Source organism: Eretmochelys imbricata, chromosome 1 (genome assembly GCF_965152235.1).
Source record: "Eretmochelys imbricata isolate rEreImb1 chromosome 1, rEreImb1.hap1, whole genome shotgun sequence".
Lineage (NCBI taxonomy): Eukaryota > Metazoa > Chordata > Testudines > Cheloniidae > Eretmochelys > Eretmochelys imbricata.
The window spans coordinates 237504712-237527228 of NC_135572.1; the positions used below are offsets into that span (position 1 = coordinate 237504712).

At 42.2% G+C, this 22517-nt stretch overlaps 1 protein-coding gene across 1 annotated transcript in view; it reads left to right on the plus strand.

Annotated features, from left to right (window-relative positions):
* TTLL12 (tubulin tyrosine ligase like 12) overlaps positions 1-22517 on the plus strand; it is a 65660-nt gene that overhangs the window by 27394 nt on the left and 15749 nt on the right. The window contains exons 3-6 of the mRNA XM_077825845.1: positions 7112-7310; positions 8324-8483; positions 9240-9373; positions 12745-12821. Of these exons, the coding sequence (XP_077681971.1) occupies positions 7112-7310; positions 8324-8483; positions 9240-9373; positions 12745-12821 (570 nt within the window). The remainder of the gene's footprint in view (positions 1-7111; positions 7311-8323; positions 8484-9239; positions 9374-12744; positions 12822-22517) is intronic.

The following is a 22517-nucleotide window of genomic DNA, read 5'->3' on the forward strand; positions in this document are numbered from 1 at the left end:
CAAGAGATCCACTTCCTGGACACTACGGTGCTAATAAGCAATGGTCACATAAACGCCACCCTATACCGGAAACCTTCTGACCACTATGCTTACCTACATGCCTCCAGCTTTCATCCAGACCACACCACACAATCCAAGCTGTACGATACAACCGCATTTGCTCCAACCCCTCAGACAGAGACAAACACCTACAAGATCTCTATCAAGTGTTCTTACAACTACAATACCCACCTGCTGAAGTGAAGAAACAGATTGACAGAGCCAGAGGAGTACCCAGAAGTTACCTGCTACAGGACAGGCCCAACAAAGAAAACAACAGAACGCCACTAGCCATCACCTTCAGCCCCCAACTAAAACCTCTCCAACGCATCATCCAGGATCTACAACCTATCCTGAAGGATGACCCATTACTCTCTCAGATCTTGGGAGACAGGCCAGTCCTTGCTTACAGACAGCTCCCCAACCTGAAGCAAATTCTCACCAGCAACCACACACCACACAACAGAACCACTAACCCAGGTACCTATTCTTGCAACAATTAACTTAAGCTTGAATAAAGACTGGGAGTGGATGGGTCATTACACAAAGTAAAATTACTTCCCCGTGTTTATTCGCACGCACACACCCCCCACCCCCCCGTTCCTCACATGTTCTTGTCAACTGCTGGAAATGGCCCATCTTGATTATCACTGCAAAAGGTTTTTTCTCTCCTGCTGGTAATAGCTCACTTTACCTGATCACTCTCATTACAGTGTGTATGGTAACACCCATTGTTTCATGTTCTCTGTGTATATAAAATCTACCTATTGTATTTTCCACTGCATGCATCCAATGAAGTGAGCTGTAGATCACAAAAGCTTGTGCTCAAATTTGTTAGTCTCTAAGGTGCCACAAGTACTCCTTTTTTTCTTTTTGCAGATACAGACTAACACGACTGCTACTCTGAAACCATTTAATGCAGCATCTACTCCACCACTTCTGCCTAAGGGAAATGAAATCCACTGACGAGAGATCTCCGTAGTACAAGAGAGGTTCAGGGCTAAGTTTAGTCCTCACACTTATGCAAATTGTCCTATGCATCGGTGAAGGCATAATTTGAGCAAGAGCTGACTCTTGAGTTGACAGGATAAGCTCCTTTAATGATGCTTACGGGGTGCACAGCAGAATAAGTAGCAAGAGGCACAGAAAGCTTATATGACTGCATGAGGCACCTTTGTACAGTAACTCCTCACTTAAAGTCGTCCCAGTTAACGTTGTGTCGTTGTGTCATTGTTACATTGCTGATTGTCAAAGTTCCTTTCCCACTCTGAACTTTCGGGTACAGATGTGGGGACCTGAATGAAAGACCCCCTAGGCTTATTCTTACCAGCTTAGGTTAAAACCTTCCCCAGGGTACGAACTTTGCCTTGTCCTTGAACCGTATGCTGCTACCACCAAGCGTTTTAAACAAAGCATAGAGAAAGAGCCCACTTGGAGACTTCTTCCTACAAAATATCCCCCCAAGCCCTATGCCCCCTTTCCTAGGGAAGGCTTGATGATAATCCTCACCAATTGGTACAGGTGAACAGAGACCCAAGCCCTTAGATCTTAAAAACAATGAAAAATCAATCAGGTTCTTTTAAAAGAAGGATTTTAATTAAAGAAAAGGTAAAAGAATCACTTCTGTAAAATCAGGATGGTAAATACCTTACAGGGTAATCAAATTCAAAACAGAGAGAATCCCTCTAGGCAAAACCTTAAGTTACAAAAACAGGAATATACATTCCAACCAGCACAGCTTATTTTACCAGCCATTAAACAAAAGGAAATCAAACGCATTTCTAGCTAGATTACTTACTAACTTAAGAGGAGTTGTGAGGCTGCATTCCTGATCTGTTCCTGGCAAAAGCATCACAGGGACACAGACCCTTTGTTCCCCCCCTCCAGATTTGCAAGTATCTTGTCCTCTTATTGGTCATTTTGGGTCAGGTGCCAGCGAGGTTATCTTAACTTCTTAACCCTTTACAGGTGAAAGGGTTTTGCCTCTGGCCAGGATGGATTTTATAGCACTGTATACAGAAAGGTGGTTACCCTTCCCTTTATATTTGATACTGATCAATGAGGGAACATGCTCATTTAAAGTTGTGCAATGCTCCCTTATAACGTCGTTTGGCAGCCGCCTGCTTTGTCCACTGCTTGCAGGAAGAGCAGCCCATTATAGCTAGTTGGTGAGGGCTTGGAACCAGGGTGGACCAGCAGCCCCCCTAGCAGTTCCCCGCTCCCCTAAGTTCCCTGTGCGGCAGCCGCCCAGCAGGCTACCAATTGCCGGCAGTTCAGCTGTCCCTCCCCCCACTGCCATGTGCTGCTCCTGCCTTCTGCCTTGGAGTTGCTCCCGGGAGCCTCTTGCTTGCTGTGTGTGTGGGGGGCTAATGTCAGGGTGTCTCCCTCCCCCTGCTCCTGCACCCCGCTTACCCCATCTTCCATCGAGCGGGGAGACACAAGACAGGGCTCAGACGGAGGGAGCTTCCTGTCAGCAGCTACCGTTTCAGCTTGCTAATTAACTTAAAAAGGTAATGTACTTAAGAGTGGCGTCAACGTACTTAAAGGAGCAATGCACATCTCTCTCTCTTTCTCACACACACACACAGGGTGTGTGTCTCTGTCTGCCATGCTGTCTCCCCTCCCTCCATTCGTGCTGCCGTTTAGAGTGTGAGGCTACATTAACAATGGGTTAACCCTTGAGAGTTCAGCCAATTGCTAGTTCATCATTTAGCAATAAGGCGTCCCCTATGATGTATCCCATCCTTGACTTCACCACCTCAGTCAAGCTTCACAATCATCATCGCTGTGTACCAGTATTAAATTGTTTGTTTAAAACTTATACTGTGTGTGTGTGTAATAAAATATAGTCTTTTGTCTGGTGAAAAAAATTTCCCTGGAACCTAACCCTCCCTATTTACATTAATTCTTATGGGGAAATTGGATTCGCTTAACTTCGTTTCACTTAAAGTTGCATTTTTCAGGAACATAACTACAACGTTAAGCGAGGAGTTACTGTACTATATATACTACCTTACCTCCACAGTATTCTGTATCTTATGCAATTCACCTTGTATGCTGCACTCTGTACCATGCACTCTATGGCTTGTAACATGCAATTTGCACCCTATGTACCCCATTTATTCAGATTCAGCTAATACAGGTGAAAGTTCACTTTTCTTTTTTTTTTTTTTTTAATCATGTTGTCGGTTTGTCAGCTCAAATTGAAATTGTCACTGTTGCATCACCCCTCTGCACTTCCTTGCCAGTTGCCATCAGAAAAGTTTCCACATTCTGTATTTGAAAAGCCAGTGGTCAATGGAGAAAGAAATTGGAAAGAAATAATTAAGTGCTGGTGCATAGAGTTTGAAGGGAAATGAGAGGCAAATCATCAATTTGGCATACATTCAGATGCCATTTTAATGAAAAGGGGGATACTGTGTCTGTATGTGTTGCATGTGTCACGCAAAAAAATTTGTACTTTTAGTAGCCATAAAACCAGTACTTCAAAATTATTTGAACATAACCTGATTCTGGTCTACATTATTTATTATTTAAACATAAATAATGTAGACCATTAAACATAAATGTAGACCAGCATCAGGATCCAGTTTGCTGAAGATATTTACCAAGCAATGTGTCATTATCACATGAGACATGAAGACAAGTGTGACTCAGGAATTATTGAAGTGTGTAGCAACAGATGTAAGACCTTTCGAGGTAGTCCGTGGCAAGGGCTTCCTTGCATTTTCTCAGTGTTTGATTAACATGGGTGCCAGATATGGTCAGATGGATGCATGTGCACATACCATAACGTTAGCCCTGCATGCTGCACTTGTGGCATAAGAAAAAAGAAAACAAATCTGAAGCTGGAGCTGAAAAACATGCTTGGCACAGTGAGTGGAGGGGGTTACCCTCGATCTGTGGATGATTACAGAAAGGTTGCATATTTGGGAGTAACTGTTTGTTACATACAGTCACAACATGGTGGAGCGGGTGCTCTCAAACCGAGTCACACAAAGCACCCGCTCCACCATGTTATGACTGTATGTAACAAACAGTTACTCCCAAGTGTGACTCGGTTTGAGAGCAGGAAACCAAAAACTGCAGAGAACATTCGATCTGCTGTTTCTTGGGCACTCAGAAGATTTATTTTTTATATATACATAGCAGTACCAACCCGATGGTTTTCGTTATGGCCCGGGGAGCAAACATGGTTGCAGCCGTCGAGTCCTATGTGCAAATTAGCTGCTCAGTGCACATTATAAATACCATACTTGAGCAACAGAAATAGGAAGCAGTGACCAAACTGATCCACACATGCTGAAATCGTGTTACTTCAGGAGATCTGCACTTCAAAGCAGACTGTAGAAGTCTCCAAAAGGAGATATAGCAACACAGTGGAACAGCAAACTACTCCTGTTTAAGATAATTGCGGTGCAGTGGAACAGCATCTATGAAATTCTGACAGAAAAGGGGGATACTCAGCTCATTGATAGCATTGACCACAAGACCTTAAGCACCTTAATAGAGTTCCTTCAGCCCTTCAAGGAACCATCGGATATGCTAGAGCAGTCATCACAGCCCAGTCTCCACATGGTGCCCATTTGGTACAAAAGGCCAAAAACTCATCTCCATTTTTCCACCACTGATGTAGATAGTCTGTCAACACAAACCCAGCCTTGCAATGTCTCATGGAAATGGAGCCCGTGCACAGAGTAGTGGTTTTTCTGCACCCACAAATGAAGGGGATGAAAGTTTTCACTGAAGAGGAGAGACAGGAAGTTTATCAAGAGACCAAGAAGAATGTCTCATTGCAGCAGAGAAATATTCCTGCAATTAATCTTATTCTGCTTTCATCAGCTACACAGAGGCCATCACCAAAGGAAACGAAATAGTCACATACAGAGTCTTGAGGATTTGGATAGCGATTTGTGGAAGTGACAATGAGCAAGTGTCAGTGTATCCCCCGAAGCTGACCAAGAATGGAGATGTACAACTGCTGGATTGGTGGAGACAACACAAGCACAACTTTCCCCTTCTCAGCCGAGTTGCACGGTTTCGTGTGTTCTATCCCAGCACCCAGTGCACCCTCCCAGAGAGCCTTCTCAGTACCTGGGCACACAATTAATGAGAATCACACTTCACTTAAGCCAGAAACTCTGGATGATTTAATGTTTTTACACAGTAACGTTTCAAAGAAAATCAGCTGTCCCAAGGAAGACCTCTAAAATGAAGTCCCGCAGTTCAGGGCAAGTAGATAATTAAGCACTGCAGGGCTTGTATTGAAAAAGGTGAGCCCTGCACAAATTAAGCATTGTCTGGGCAGCCGGAGAGCACCTTCACCGCAGTCCTGCACCCATGTAGGGACACTGACCTGGAGTCAGGGAACACCTGCCGTTGTTGTTCCTCTAAAGTTAGTATTTATAAATCCTATTTATAAATAGTATTTATAAATTCTAACACTGGCTCAAGCAGGCAGACACATAGTGAAGGAAGGTACTAACAGTCCATCACATTTATAAATTTACTCAGACATCTAAATTCTGATATTCAAACCCCCCAGCTATTATAGTCTTGTGCTTCTCTTGAGTGTAAACTACCAACTTGTTGAACTGTGTGTGACTGGATTGGGACCAGAACGTTCACACATTTGTGACCTAATCAGAGTTTTGAAACTAGGTTTCCAAGGGTGAGATATTAAAGTGCTGCCTCTAACCTCTCTCTTCTTTTAATTTAAAAGCTAGAGCTTTTTGTTTTTCAGGGAATATGAGACATAGAAGCCAATAATGTGCATTATATGTGAGAGTTAAATGTTTGGTTTGGTTTTCCTCAAGAATCTCTTTACTTAGTAGAACTCTGAAAGGAATCAAACCAGATCAGTGTGAGAGAGAGTGTTCTAACCAAAGGCACGTAAATATTTCCCATTTTAAAACAAGTCATTCTACTAATCCTTTGTGATGAACTTCCTGCAATCCAAAAGGGGGCACTGATGGTCAGGTGATGCCACATTGTTTCTGAGGTGTTAGAGCAAGACTTTCAAAGCAATCAATGAGATATGGACACCTAATTTACTTGAACACTAGTGGGAATTTGATGTTCATGACTCTTGAGCAGCTTATAAAAATAGACTGAGATTTCTAGTAAGTGGGATTGAGTTGTGCTCCTGTATTTCTCTCTTTTTTTAGTGTCTGAGGTTGTTTGAGCAATGTGCTCTTACCCAGTAGTTCCATAATCAATCAATCAAATACGTTTATTAAATAATGTGTTCCAATTGTGGGCATAGGCTTGGGAGAATTCAATTTTTTTAAAATAATTTTGAATGATATCAGTGTTTATTTTTAAGCATTTTTGTTCTATTTTTAGTGATTGAAATTTTCACAGTTATGGGACATTGTGGTGTGTTCCGGACAGTAGGGGGGTCAGCCAATATTTAATAACATTAGACACTGGGACTCAAAGTTGAAGGTTTATAGCCGTTAAAACACAGATTGTCAGTATCACATGTCAACATATACAAAATAAATATCCTTAAATCAAACTAAGTTCTTCAGCAACATTTTTCTTTCTTTGCTTATCTGTACATTTGAGTTATTCTAGATGAAAATTTTTTATGTTGGTTTGTGTGTATATGGTGAAATTGACATTTACCAATAAAAATCTAATCCTGTCAAACATAATATGTAACACTTTCCTTTTTCAAACATGAATTACTCTTCACAGGCTCGTTGGAAGGTGAGCACTGCTCGCTCCATTTTATAGACTGGGGGAGAGCGGGGCAGGCAGGTTGGTGTATCAGAGGCCTCAGAGGAAATCCAGGATTGTAAACTGAGTTTCTCTTTCTGTACTTGAACTTTCAACCATACCTTTTATGGAAATCATAGTTACTGTAAGTACACTTAGTGCAGCCGAGGGAATACTAGGAAGATAATCCTACTTCTAGTGATGCAAAAAAACTCATTTTGGTGAAGAAATAACTTGGCTGTTAGGCTGTGCTTTCTTGCAGAAGGCTCTTCTCAACAAATGCATCTTGTTTTGTATGTGTGTAGACAAGAAGCTTATTGTTGTAACATTACTAAAATTCTATCCTTAGCATTTTCCTTATCGACCATGCCTGGACATACCGTGTTGAACATGCCCGCCAGCAGCTGTTGCACGTTCCCGGTCTGCTTCACAGAATGGCAAACCTCATGGGAATAGACTTTCATGGAGAGGTCGCGGATGAGGGAGCTATTGAGCAGGTGTTGCAAGAAATGTGGAAATACAACCAGACATACCAGCTGTCTCAAGGGGTAAGTGACTCCTCTAATCAAGAATATTGAACTGCTCTGCTGGATCCTGAATTTAATCATACCCATACATGGATAACTAATACAGATGTCTCTCTCCAATATAAAAACACTCCTTTTTGAGCCATTTAAGAATGGACTGCTGCTCAGAAGAGGGATAGCAAGTGCCTTGCAATTGTAAAAAGCAGTGACAAGCTGCCAACATTTTAACAAAGGGGTACCCATAAAGGTTTCCCTCTTAAACTATGAGAAGTTTCATGTAACAAGGAAGCGCATTCAGCAAAGAAGAGGAGTTAGAAGAATGAGAAATCTGTTGGCTGTTTTTCCTTTCTTAAACATTTTCCTTTAATTTACAAGAGAATAAACTCTCTATTATACCAAAATAAGGCAACATACAGTTAAGCAAGCAAACTTGCGTTAAGTGCTTTTGTTAGCAGTCAGTAATCATACATTGTGGTGTGATTCTGATAGATACTGTGGTGAAGTATGCTGACAAACAAAGCTGTGAAAGGGAATATTAGGATAACTCACTTCTTTAAGTGTTGTGTTCTTTGGTTTTTTTTAAACTTACTCTTCTGGGATGCAGGGTGGCCTAGAGGATAGAGCAGGGGACTGGAACTCGGGAGATCTGGGTTTTATTCTTGGTTGGGCCACTGGCCTGCTGGGTGACCTTGTGCAAGTCATTTGACCTCTCTGTGCCTCAGTTTCTCCATCTGTAAAATGGGGATCATGATACTGACCTCCTTTTGTAAAGCACTTCAAGATCAACTGATGAAAGGCGCTATACGAGAGCTAGGTATTATTATTACTATTCTACACTTTCTGCTAATCCAGAATTGTCTTAACTTTCATACTATCATCAGTTCTTTCTTCACTGGAAAATCGTTAAATCTTGGTCAGTTGAAACAGAGCACAGTAGTATGGCTTTAGCGTGAACCCCTAACCCCTTCTTTCTTGCGGCATTCTTTTAATAGCATGATGTGTAAGGGGTGTCTTTCTTCCCCGCTCCCTCCCAGACTGCAGAAGAGAAGGTTCCTGTCTGGTATATTATGGATGAATTTGGATCCCGAATTCAGCATTCAGATGAGCCTACCTTTGCAACAGCACCTTTGTTTTACATTCCTCAGCAAATTGCTTACACTGTTCTCTGGCCGTTAAGGGATCTTGAAACTGGTGGTAAGTGTCTGTACATCAAGTAAGTTATCTGTTTTTATCCAAAGTTTGGAACTCAGCTGAATTTACATACCAAACCAATTCTAGCTTACCACAATTCTGGTATAAACTTAAACTACCCCCACCCTCCCAACATCCTGTGTGTCTTTTAAAACACTAATACCTCTACCTTTTCAATGGAAAACCATATGATAGATATAACTTCTCACTCGCATCGTGACTCGCATTAAAGAGGATGCGGAGGCCCTCCTCTGCCCAGGAATAATGTTGTTGTTGTTGTTGTTAGAAAGAATTGGAGAGTTTCTCTTCGTTGTCCATCTGGACTGCTTTCGTTAGACAGCAGTGGATACAAAAATTACACAAACTACATTACAGGGACATTGTGTGCTTTACTTCGCAGCTTAAATAAAGTAAGGAAATGACAGATTTAAAACTGCGCATGTAGCCTTAATTTGGTGCCCGTCATCTGTCCTGTGCACTGAATGAGGCAGAGCTCCTGTGGGGAGGAAAATTAAGATTTGAACATATAGCTAACACTATCAGAATGCATACACAGGGAGCAGCCTAAGTAACATTTTAAATTACACATTTTAACAAACTACATTTTTTTTTTTTTAATCATTGCAGTTGTCACATAATTTATGGTTTAATTATGTCATTTGCGTGAACGTGGTATGGGAAGATTGTTGTTGGAAAATGACTAGCAACCCTACAATTACTTTTATATCCCATTTTCCCCCCCCCCCCTACCCCCGGTAGAGGAAGTGACTCGTGACTATGCCTATGGGGAAACTGATCGCTTAATCCGGAAGTGTATGTTGTTGCCGTGGGCGCCTACTGAGGTATTGGATGTTAACTATTCTACCCCAGAGCCATCAGAAGATCACTACCAGGTATAATTGTAATGAATCTTTGCTTTTAGGGTCTCTTTTATTAGGACGATAGCTTAAAACCTGGAATTGCTTTGGTTTTGTTTCTCTTCCTGACTGCAATATGAAGTATTAAGATTTCATAATATTTCTAAAATATTGCCTTATATAAATTTTAAATCCTATATAAGACAAAGGAGATGTAGTGAAGCCAGAAATAAAAATATATAGCAGTTCTAAAACTAAAACATTAGTGACTTGCCACATCTTGCAGTTCCCTTTGCTATCTCCCATCCAAACAGAGGCACAGAGTAGTCTAGTTCAAAGGCTTCTGACATGCCGTAAACCAAATTATGTGAAATTCATCATGCTAATTCAGCAGTTGGAGAAATTGCTAAATAGGTTCGTCCCGATTGGATTTATTGTTACAGAATATTTGGTCAATCCCGTAATATAGGAAGATTAATCTTTGTATGCAAGGAACAAAATCTTATTTCCAGCCTCATTATTCATTTTATGTTACAATTCTAAACCAATTAAATACTTCAGCAGGGACAACATTTCCAAGATGATGACTCTGCTTTTCAATTATCTTTCCCACAAATACTTCCCTTTTGAGCTTGTGTGCTGTGACAAAGAACTTGGTTATATTGTAAGGGTGTGAAGTGAATGTTCTCTTTTGGCCAATAGGGCTGCAAAAAAATGTGCCAAGACTTTCCAAAACAGGAGCCTAACTTTTATGCATCTGTGGAAACTGTTGATTGGTCATAGGGTGGATTGATTTTAATCATGGTTTAAATCAGCTGTTGGGAAACTTTTGATTGAAATAATTTATTTTAATCATGTTTTGCATTTATACTGCTTTTAAGAAAATAACTTATCCCATTTAAGAGAGGCTGAATCTTATTGGTGAATAACAATTTAAAAATGTTAATTTGCAACTAAACATAACCTTTACACTAAATCTGGTGCTATTTTTTGCTAACCAGGAAAATATGTTATATCTGTGTATGTTTATCTTTTTACTAGATTAATATTTTACTTTTTCAGGTTCAGTTTGGATGGAAATACTAAATCAATTAAAAATGCACAGAACAGTGTGTGTGTGTTTTGGGTTTGTGGGTTTTTTTAATTATTAAATTAAATAAAGCTACCTTAAATATGGGGGATACATAATCTCTGTGATAAGGAAAAAGAAAAGTTTATCAAAGTATGTTTTGCATTTAAAACTAATTTATAAAACAAAGGAAGTAATATTGGTAACTAGTGACCAGTCAGAAACCAGATTAGTCTGTTTCCACCCAAACAAATGAAAATACCAAAAATATTCAGTCTCTTATTACATATGTCAGACTTTTTTGAGGGGATAGTATTTGTTTTTGGAGGGCTGTATTTTCTTGGTTTAGAGACTAGGAGCAACATTTCACTTTTAATTTTGATAATGTTTGCTTTTTTGGGCAAAAGTGCCTTGAGCTCAGTATAAGGCATTTCTGTGCACAGTTTAATTCGGTTTTATAATGATCAGGTTAAGTTAGAGAAGTAGCATTTCTTGCAGCTGGTTGTCATTTTATCTGTGACAACGCAATACATCTTTACAAGAGAGATGACCTTTAGATCCCAGTTATTCTCTTTTCCATCTCATTCTGGTACCCACAAGAGTTGTCATGGGAACAGTTGACCGAAGCACAGGCCGCGTGAGTGCATGTTGCATTTTCATACCAATCAGTTTGATGAAATACCAGTGCAAAGTAACTCTGGGTGCTTGATGACCATCCTGTACACCAAGATAGGACACCATCCATTTTATGCAGCCAAGCAAAATTTAGAGATGAGTGCAAAATATCTGAAAACTTCCCTGAACACATTTGCAACTCATATTTTACATAAAAAAATATTTTTACAACTAACTTCACTCACAGTTTCTCCAACTTGAAAATATTTTATTTATAATATGTAACTAACCACTTACAGTTCATTAAACTTTTATGGCATCTTACTTTACTGAGGTTTCCTTCAAATTCTGCTGCATAAATTTACAATAATAATCTGTCCTGTCTTGAATCAGAAGGCCAATTTCCCCTTACATTGATCTGAAAGGCTTTAATATTTTGTATAGGAGCGTCACAGACATGATGCTTCTAACACAGAAGCATGTGGCTGGTGGATCACTAATCATCTCACTGTTACCCACTACTAACAGTACAACAAAGTAAACAAAAAAGCTATAACTTAAACTGGAATATTATTAACACTGAGTAATTTGATTTCTGTAACAGTATTTTGAAGTATTTTAAAAGCAGAAGATTACAATTTAAAGTGCAGACTTCTTTCTCACTGGGCAGTGAAAACAAGAAGTAATTTATATTCCTGCAATCCAGTCTCCATCCATTCATTCTCCATCTAATCCATTGTTTAGGCTTTTTGTTTGCATCTTTTAATTATAAGTAATTGAATCCCCAGCAACAATAATTTTAAGGATTAGAATCCTGTATCTGAACTAGATTTCCTGTCCCAGCAGTGTCCTATGTGGGGACAGCATCAGTGTATAATCTCCATTTTCAAGAGCTGCTGTAACTGTATCCAAAGGAACTAATTCATAGGTGCAACTGCTCCAGTTGCATGAGAGACCCTTTGCTTCTCATCCCAGATATCCCACACAGTTCCTTTGATGCAGGTTGCTGCAATGAATGGAGTGTGGCATTTTGTATTTTACAGTCAAATATGCCAATGACATCATGGATGGGGTTTTCCAAAGCACTCCGTGTTAGTCTACCACTAATGCCTTTGAAGTCAGTGATAAAATTCCCATTTATTTTAATAGGAGCAGAGTTAGGTCAACACAGCCTTCTGATATTCTGGCTGCCTCCCCAGTTTACAGTACATTAAACCATCATTTATGCAGTTAAGCTATACCTTGGCTGTCTTTTTAAAAAAAAAAAATCAATTTTTCTCAAACTCCCTTAGGACTCTAATTTATCTTTTGCTAAAAGACAATGTAATTGGCCAAGTGTGCAAGGGAACTTCTATCTAACCTGATGCTAATTTTTTATTTTTTTAATTTATTTAAATATAGGAGTGGAGAAAGGAGGAAGGATGAACTCTGAAGTGTTTGTGCTTCAGGGAAACTTCTATATGCCAACACTAATAAAACATCCAAGCACTGTTTTCCGTCCCATTGAATTTTTTACCTCTTGCATTTTTGTTAATTTTAATTATTTCTTTTTCACAGCTTCTCTGTTTCCATGCACTTTTTAAAAAAAAAAAAAAAAAAATCAATTCAATTTTGGCCTAAATTACTGTATACGTTCCTTTAACACGTTAAGATTGTGAGGTTTGATGGAAGTTTTCTCACTCTATTTAACACAAACTTGTTTGTTTTTTCTTTTGTTTTTTAGGCTATTTTAAACAAAAACAAGGAGAAACTGCCTGTGGCTATAAATCCACCAGTTTATGACAAGAATAAAATTTTCAAGTATGTATCTACAAACAAAATGCCTTTAAAATGCTTCCTGACCAGGACAGTTGCAATGTATACAACCTGAATAGGAGGCTTATCCTTTCCGGAAGGTTGGCATAGGTGCTGGGGGTGCTGCCACCGCATCCCCTGGCTTGAAGTGGTTTCCATCACGTACAGTGTTTACAGTTTGGTTCACTGGCTCTCAGCACCCCCACTATACAGATTGTTCCAGCACCCCTGCACAGGTGACATTATATACAGCTACGTGCTTGATCCACGCTTGGGATTCTGACTGCAGGACTTCCTAGTTCTTTGGTTGGAATCTGTCTAGGAGCAATGGATATTGCCACCTTTATAATTTTTACTCTGAGTTTTAGATTCTTGAAGAGATGCCACCTTCAGGATGAAAGGAATTTAGCACAACATGTTGGTGCTGGGGATCTCTATATTTTATTTATTTTAACTAGTGAATTGAATGTCCATGGGGAAAATTTTAAGTCTTCAGTCTATTCACAGAGCAAGTACAGCAGCAGTGGTACAAGTTTCCCCATGCTGTCTCATTGGATTAGACCATGCACATTCCATTTCTGATCTCTTCAGTTGCCCCTGTTACCAAAGTGTCACGTTTAAAGCTGGTCAGTTTTTTTTTTTTTTATTTCAACAAAATTTTGGGGAGAATACAGGTATTTCCCCCCCCCCTCCACCCCTCCCTCCCGCTTTTCCAACTGTCTTTGGGATATATGCCTTTCAGTACAACAGCGGCAGAAATGGCCCTAATCCTTCAGAGGAGGGCTGGAGGAAGGACCTGGTTGTGAAAGGTGGTTTAATAGGGTTTTAGAACAGGGTCAAAAAGTATGGTGGCATTGGGTGCTCGAGGGAATAGCTCTTAGCCATAGCCCCCACTCCAGTATAACGTGTGCTTCTGCAACAGATTTGCCATTAAACTTCTTGTATGATTTCAGTATTTGAGACCAGCCACCCAACCTCAATAGAATGAAAGGATCTTTTCAGTAAGTTATATAAGCATATCTCTTAATTATGGGCCATACAGTGGGATGCACAAACCTAAAGGACAAACATGGGAATTGTCATCTCTTCAGTTAGAAGCCCAGCCCGTTATTTGGGGGGTTTTGCTATACAGATCCATAGGCTAGCTTTTTTTTTTTTTTTTTTTTTTTTTTTTTCCTGAGGAGAGATGATTATAGAGCGTCTATTTTTCAAGTTGGGCTTCCCCCAGTTGTTCAGTTGTCCAGACACAGTTGAACTCTCATGTTGGAAAACCTGCAGAGGTAAGCAAGAGTTTGTTTCTCAGTGGGATTGCTGCTGCATGTCAGCAAGTGAAAATTAGAGGGCCAGAATATGAAGTATAGCAAGGATACGGACAACAATAACATTGCTCTGTATACCAGCTGTCTTTTCCCTACTAGAACTTCCATACACTGCCTCTCTTTCCCCAAGGTAAATGTTAGTTAAATGCCATTCACAGCAGGAATCCAAAGCCTTGCAACATTCGTGGTACTCCCCTTGGTACTTCTCATTCTTAAGGAATATCACCAGTGCTTGTATCTTCCCCCCCCCCACAGTCCTTGGTGTGGTCTCTTCTTGACATTAGATAACATCTAAAATAACTTATAACAATCCATCAAAGGCAGAAAGTCTCTGTTCTACATTTCAATCAATTGTAGGATGCAGCTTATTTCATGGGTGGGATAGGCCTGTTGGCATGACAGGCAGCTACATGGTGTGTATGTGAGAGAACTTTCTCCGCTCTGCGAACTGCTGTGTGGGCGCTCTGCTTCATGTTGTTGTGGGCAAGGGAGCCTAAGAAGGAATCAGAATCCATATCTTGTTGAGCCATTGACATTTGCCCCCCACCTCAGTGGCTTTCATACACTGTGGAGTGGGTTTATCTCGGGGCTGGAGAGCCTGCAGGCAGTGGCAGCTCTGTATCCATGTAAGCCCTGATGATTGTTGCTGGGAGGAAAATCGGGTGGGCATGCAAAAGCAGAGGGACATGCAGAGCCCAAATTTGGAGTTTTACATTCTGTGCCCCTTTTGTACAGGGAGGGCTAAAGTTCATATCCTGAAATCTGTTTCCAATCTGAATTTCTAAAAGGTGAATCATCGTCATCTTGCCTCAAAGTAGAGGTAGGACACAGAGCATGGGGAGGTGACAAATGTACAGAACAAATTCTAAAACCGTAGAACAAAGGAAATACTTAAAGAACAGGTTTCAGAGTAGCAGCCGTGTTATTATGTATTCGCAAAAAGAAAAGGAGTACTTGTGACACCTTAGAGACTAACATTTATTTGAGCATAAGCTTTCATGAGCTACCGCTTGCTTCATCAGATGCATTCAAATAAATTTGTTCGTCTCTAAGGTGCCACAAGTACTTAAAGAACAAATATTTGTAAAGGGGAGGTTAGTGATTACTGTTTTATGTAGCTTGAACTATTTCTACAGGGAAAATTTTATTCACTGGTGGTTGTCAATGGTTGTTTTTTATTTGTCAAGACAGTTACAAATTTCAGAAACAATGCTGTTGCGTAAATTTCTGGCACATAAAACACCCTTGTGTTAGGTCTGTTCTTTTTCTCTTTGTCTTAAGATCTTTTTCCAGCATTTCTCTTCAGTGCTATCAATCCTCCTTAAAGCTTCCAAAAGTGCTGAAAGAGCTGTCATCAGAAGAAATATTTTTTGTCTTGATCATTCTCTTCGGATTTGAGGTGTAGCAATTCACCCTCAACTCCAGACCCGTTCTTGGCATCACAGACCTTCATGGAGACTCTTTAATTTGCTCAGCGTCAGTGTGTTGGTCCAACATTGTTTGCACAACAACATGATTATATGGACCAAAACACTGACACTGAGCAAATTAAATTGTCTCCATGAAGGTCTGTGATGTGATAATAAAATGCAATCAATCTTATTCCCTACCCCCCTGATTTGTGTTGTGAATATGCAGGCTTTGATATGTTTTGGTGGTGGTAAGGAGGAAGTCATTCAGAAAACTCAAATCTATGCTGCTGCTTACTTTCCTTATTGGTTTTGAAGGATAATGATAAAGCTTCTAAATCAGTCAGATGTAACTTAGAATCATCGAAATGTAGGGCTGGTAGGGACCAGTTGCAGTTAGACATGTATCATAGGCTCCAAAATGAGATTGTGCATTTTTAGTAAGAGGTTTTGCAAATCCTAATACCTACCTTCGCATGCAATTTGAATTTGAAGAAAGGACTGTCATGGAGGTCTGTCTAGTCCAGTATCCTGTTTCTAACCCTGGCCAGTTCCAGATGCTTCAGAGGGAGGTGCTAGATACCCCCTAGTGGACCTTTGTAGAAAACCTGCTCATTGGGAAGTGTCTTGCAAGTCACAATAACTGGTTATGCCATTAATTGTGAGGCTGTAATACTTTCTGGTGTGAGAGAGCTAGAGAATATACCAGAGGTACTGGAAGTTTGTCTCTGATGTAATATGAACTGTTTATTAGACTAATTTTTTAAAATCCTGTTACATTCTTGTCCTCAATGGTACCTTGTGGCAGAGAGCTCTATAGTTCAATTATGTATTGTCCTATAAAAGTTTCCTTTTCAATTTTAAATGTTTTGCCTTTCGATTTCTTTGCATGTCCTCAGACTTCTAGGGAGTGGGGTTGAGCTGCAGCATCTTAAAAACCTGATCTGTTCCACATTTGAAGTGAGTGAAAAGGTCCTGCTCTTTGTGCAGAATTGTCTCCTTTGCAACTAATAGAAACAGACTCATCTGAGTTTGCTGACTCTAGCAGGCTCCCTGCAATCATTGTCGTCAAAAGGGAGAAGTCCCCTTGAACACACTGTGGACCATTCCTTTGTGTGGCTTTAGTAGTACAGGACTTGTGGTGCTGTATGCATCTTTTAAGAACAACTTGTAATTCCTGGGTTGGATAATATATTCATGAATCTTATGGTTTAGCTCATGCCATTGCCAGAATGATAGGTTAAAGCTGCAAGAGTGAATGTGGTGGTGTATCCAACAGTGTCCCTGACTTCCACCTGCTGTCCTTTCTGCATGGTTCTGGAAAACCATGTTGACTTACGTTTGGGAAAGGAGATACTGGAAAGCTATCCTCCCTACACAGGCTAAAGATGAGGTGGTTGTGTAGTCTGTCGTGTATGGTAGTTGTAAGGTGCATATGTCTGTGGGTAATGGAGTAGAGGGTATGAACTGTTAGATGCCTGACTTTCAACTCCCTTGGTAGTACGAATGTCCTTTGGCCCAGCCCAAACTGGGGACACACTGTATTGTGCTGGGGTATGAATGTCCCTGGTGTCTTCTTAATCTTAAAAGCCCTGGCAAAGCAGAGTGTTTTTTTCGTCAATAGAAGCATCTTTGTGAAGGCACCCAGCTGGCTCAGCAGCCCTGGTGCTCACTGAAAGATACAAGAATGACTTTAAAATAAACGTTAGGTTAGTGGTATCCCTTACAGCAATATCTTCCATGTGTCTGTAAATGTAGGTCAGTGTTATGAACTGTCTTGACAGTGTTCCTTGATAGCTGGACAGTTATTTTTATTTATTTTTTTTTTTAAAGGATATAGTTTTTGTGCTTAGAAGATTTTTTTTTTTAATCCTCCTCTTAAATTGTGTATGTGGTGGAGGAGCTTACTCTTTAAACCAGAAGTATAGAATAACCATATTTAGATCAGTACTTGCATTTCCCTGTGATGCAGTACAGTGCGGCACTTAGGCAGACCTATGTGAATTAATGCTCATGGGAAATGGATTTATTAATAGGATACCATGCTGGGAGAAGATGACCCACTTGTCAATTGAATTAATGATTAGCAGAAAGTACATCCAGCTCCTCTGCTGAGGAGAGCAGATGTCTGATGCACAGCTAGCAGCAGAAGTCTATTAAGATTTATTGGAAATGCTAAAAAAAAAAAAAAAAAAAAAAAAAGTAATGTAGAGGAGACTAGCCAGCCTGACACAATGTTGTCTAGGAGTGACGTGGAATGAAGACTTACTGAATGCATCAGCTGTCACTTGGAAGGGCCAGGCACCTGTTCCCCCTTCCCTTTGAAGTCCAAATGCCTTGTCTTTTGGCCCAGTATTAGCCACCAAATGGAGGAGGAGGAGGATGATCCGAGATGGGTTTCCATTAGGGCTCTCAAGTGATTAAAAAAGATTAATCGCATGATTAATTGTGCAGTTGATAATAGAATATCATTTATTTAAATATTTTTGGACGTTTTCTACATTTTAAAATATATTTATTCCAGTTACAACAAAGAATACAAAGTATTCTGGTCACTTTGTATTTTTTATTACAAATATTTGCACTGTAATACAAAAGAAATAGTATTTTTCAATTCACCTAATACAAGTACTGTAGTGCAATCTCTTTATCATGAAAGTTGAATTTACAAATGTAGAATTACAAAAAAAAAACCTCAATCCAAAAACAAAACAATGTGAAACTTTAGAGCTTACAAGTCCACTCAGTCCTACATCTCTTGTTCAGCCAGTCTTTCGGACAAACAAGTTTGTTTACATTTGCAGAAGATAATGCTGCCCGTTTCTTGTTTACAGTGTGGGAATAGGTGTTTGCATGGCACTGTTGTAGTTGGCATTACAACGTATTTACGTGTCAGATATGCTAAACATTTGTATGCCCCTTCATGCGTCAGCCACCATTCCAGAGGACAAGCTTCCATGCTGATGAGGCTGATTTAAAAAAAATAATAATTATTAAATTTGTTGCTGAACTCCTTGGGGGAGAAATGTATGTCTCCTTCTCTGCTTTACCCGCATTTTTTCATATATTTCATGTTATAGCAATATATTTCATGTTATAGCAATGTCAGATGATGACCCAGCATATGCGGTTCATTTTAAGAACACTTTCATTGCAGATCTGACAAAAATGCAAAGAAGGTACCAATGTGAGATTTCTAAAGATAGCTACAGCACTCAAGCTAAAGTTTAAGAATCTGAAGTGCCTTCCAAAATCTGATTGGGATGGGGTGTGGAGCCAGCTTTCAGAAGTCTTAGAAAAGCAACACTCCGATGCAGAAACTCCGATGCAGAAACTGAACCACCAAAAAAGAAAAATCAACCTTTTGGTGGTAGCATCTGATTCAGATGATGATGAAAATGAACATGTGTCAGTCCTCCCTGCTTTGAATCGTTATCGAGCAGAACCCATCATCAGCATGGACTCATGTCCTTTGGAATGGTGGTTCAAGCATGAAGGGGCATATGAATCTTTAGCGCATCTGGTAGTGAGTTAATCACATGAGTAAACTGCTGTTAATCAACAGCCCTAGTTTCTTCTTCAAGTGTTTGCTTGTGTCAATTCCATTCTAGGTGTGTGCACAGCCACGTGCACAGTCGTCGAAGTTTTTTGCCTTAGCAGTATCTCTAGGGTCAGCTGTGGTGCCCTCTTGAGTGCCCGGCACCAGAGGGGAAGGGGGCTTCAGGCAAAGGACCTCTGTCAGGGGACATGCCCGCCCCAGAGCTTCACGAGGGTACCACTGTGGTCTGACCCCCTAGCCCAGCCTGGGATCCATCTCCGACTCCTAAGAGTGGCCAGGGACCCTGGCTTCTCCTAGGGCCCTTGTTGCCCGAAGCAGCCCCGATGGCAAAAGAGCAAGCAGGTCATCTGGCACTACAGATGCAGTGGGCAGAGCAGCAGGTTCCAACAGCTAAGGAGCCATCCCCGGACGGGCAAGGGGAACCCGCCCCTTCCCTGGTGGTGCAGTCGGTTTTGTCATCTCCAAATTGGCAGTCCCCCCGATGACTTCAAGGAGCACCAGGTCCTCCTTAAAAGGGTGGCTACCAAATTGAACTTGGAGATTGAAGAGTTGGTGAAAGAGTCCAACCTCTTTAATGTTATATCCTCCACCACCCCAGCCCAGGTCGTGTTGCCCGTCTACCCAGGGGTCCTTAAGATTGCCAAATCGCTGTTGTAGACCCCCTCTTCCATTCTCCCTACTTCTAAAAAGGTGGAAAAGAAGTACTACGTCCCTGCAAAGGGATTTGAATATCTGTACACGCACCCTCCAGTGGAGTCATGGGTCATGTCCACTGTTAATGAAAGGGACAGGCAGAGCCAAGTCAGTGGCACACTGAAAAACAAAGACACCAAGAAACTGGACTTGTTTGGCAGAAAAATTTATTCAGCAGCCAACCTGCAATTTCAGGTGTCTAACCACCAGGCCCAGTTAGGCAGATACAATTTTAATCTCTGGGACTCCCTTAGCAAATTCAAGGAGACCTTCCCACACGACCGAGCCCAGGAGTTTGCCGGTTTACAGGAGGAAGACACAGTGGTGCGAGAGGGGCCTTCCAGATGGCCTGGGGTGCCACGGACTCAGCAGCCAGGATTTTCGCCTCTGCGGTGGTCATGAGGCGCAGCTCTTGATTACAGTCCTCTGGGTTATCCCAGGAGATGCATTCAGGACCTCCCGATTGAGGGAGTGGGGCTCTTCTCCAAGCTCATGGCTGCAAGGCTCTACGGACTTAAAGACTCCCGTGCCACCCTCCACTCCTTGGGCCTTCCTAGCCTGCTGAGGAATATGAAGCTGTTTCATCTTCCTCCGCTTCCCCAGTCTAGGTCCTGAGGGACTCCCGGCTAGGATAGAGAAAAGGGGTTTAAGTGGAGACACCCGTTGTCTTCCCATTCGCCTGCTCAGCCTGGCCCTCCCAGAAACCCAGGCATTTTTGAGGGTGCGCTTGAGGATGGCACCCCAGTACCCTCCCAGGATCCACCCTGCTACTCAACCACCTGCACCCCTTCCGGTTGGCCTGGTCACGGCTGACCTCAGATTGTTGGGTGCTCAACATAAGATCTTCAGATTACACCCTGCAGTTTGTGGCCAACCCTCCCACCCACCCCCCTTCCCTGTCCCTCTTCAGGGACCCTTCTCACGAGCAACTTCTTGTTCAAGGGGTAGAAAACCTCCTGCACCTGGGGGCAGTGGAGGAGGTCCCTTAGGACATGAAAGGGAAAGGGTTCTACTCCCGCTACTTCCTAATCCTGAAAGTTAAAAAGGTGCTGGACCTGAGTCGCCTCAACAAGTTGAAGTTTTACATGATCTCCCTGGTCTCCATGATCCCCACCCTGGATCTGGGAGACTGATACGCCACCTTGGACTTGAAGGACGCATATTTCCATTTTCCTGGGACACAGACACTTCCTCCAGTTTGTGTTGGGCCAGCACCATTTCCAATTCACAGTGCTGCCCTTCGGTCTCCTGTCAGCCCCGAGAGTGTTCACAAAGTGCATAGCACCAGTGGCCACTTACTTGAGGTGTCGAGGTCTTCAAATTTACCCTTATCTCGACGACTGGCTAATAAAGGGCCAGTCCTGGGATCTGGTGCAACAGCATCTCGATCTGGTTTGCTCCATCTGTCACAACTTGGGGCTGTTAATAAATGAGAAAAAGTCAACCTTGGTTCTAGTGCAGCTCATAGAGTTCATCGGCATGGTCCTCGACTCTACTCAGGCCAGACCTTCCGCCCCGAGACCTGGTTCCGAGTCATGGCAGACCTGATCTTGTGCATGGAAGCCCACTCTCTTACCACCGCTCATGCGTGCCTGCAACTGGGCCACATGGTGGCTGGCACTTACATGGGCCGGCACATGCGGCTCAATCTCAGGCCCCTGCAGGTGTGGCTAGCGTTGGTCTACATCCCCAACAGACACAGAATTGACTGTGTAGTCAGGGTCCTGGACCTCATACTGTCATCACTCATATGGTGGCAGAATTCTGCTCTGGTGTTGGAGGGAGTTCACTTCGTGGCTCCATCCCCATCAGTGACCCTCGTCTCTGATGCGTCGGGCCCGGAGTGGGGAGTCCACCTGGGCGATCTCAGCACACAAGGTCATTGGTTGAGTCACGATCGCTCCTTACACATCGTCAGGGAGTTCGGAGCGGTTCGCTTGACCTGCCAAGCCTTCCTACCTCACATAGAAAGCACGGTGGTCCAGGTCAGGAGGGACAATACAGCTGCTATGTTCTATGTCAACAAGCAAGGCGGGGCCAGATCATCTGCCCTTTGCCAAGAAGTCCTCAAGCTTTTGGACTGCTGTGTACAACATGATATCCATCTCATAGCTGCACGACACCACACCACGCCCTACCCCCACCCCAAGTCCAGAAACAGTTTGGCAGATAGCCTCAGTAGGGCCTTCTCGTCTTGCCATGAGGGGTCCCTTCATCCAGAAGTGGTCAGCCTCATCTTCCAGAGGTGAGGGACTCCCTGGGTGGACCTGTTCGCATCCAGGCAGAACAGGAAATGCCACTTTTCTGTTCGATTCTGGGGATTCACAGAGGCTCCCTGTAGGACGCTTTTCTGCTCCCGTGGTCGGGGCTCTGATGTACGCCTTCCCTCCCGTGCCGTTAATTCACAGGGTCCTCATGAAGATCAAGCAGGACAGGGCAAACATGATCCTCATACTGCCGGCATGGCCACGCCAGCACTGGTTCAGCACGGTGCTGGGCCCTCTCTGGCTGCTCCGTTACAGCTACTGCTCCGGCCAGACCTGCTGTCCCAAAACCACGGCAGTCTTCTGCATCCAAACCTGGTGGTGCTGCACCTGACGGCTTGGCTACTGCATGGTTAAATGCAGGGGAGCAGGAATGCTCGGCCAGTGTCTAACAGGTCCTGCTGGGCAACAAAGTCCTTCACCAGAGTGACCTACCTGGCCAAATGGAAATGGTTCGC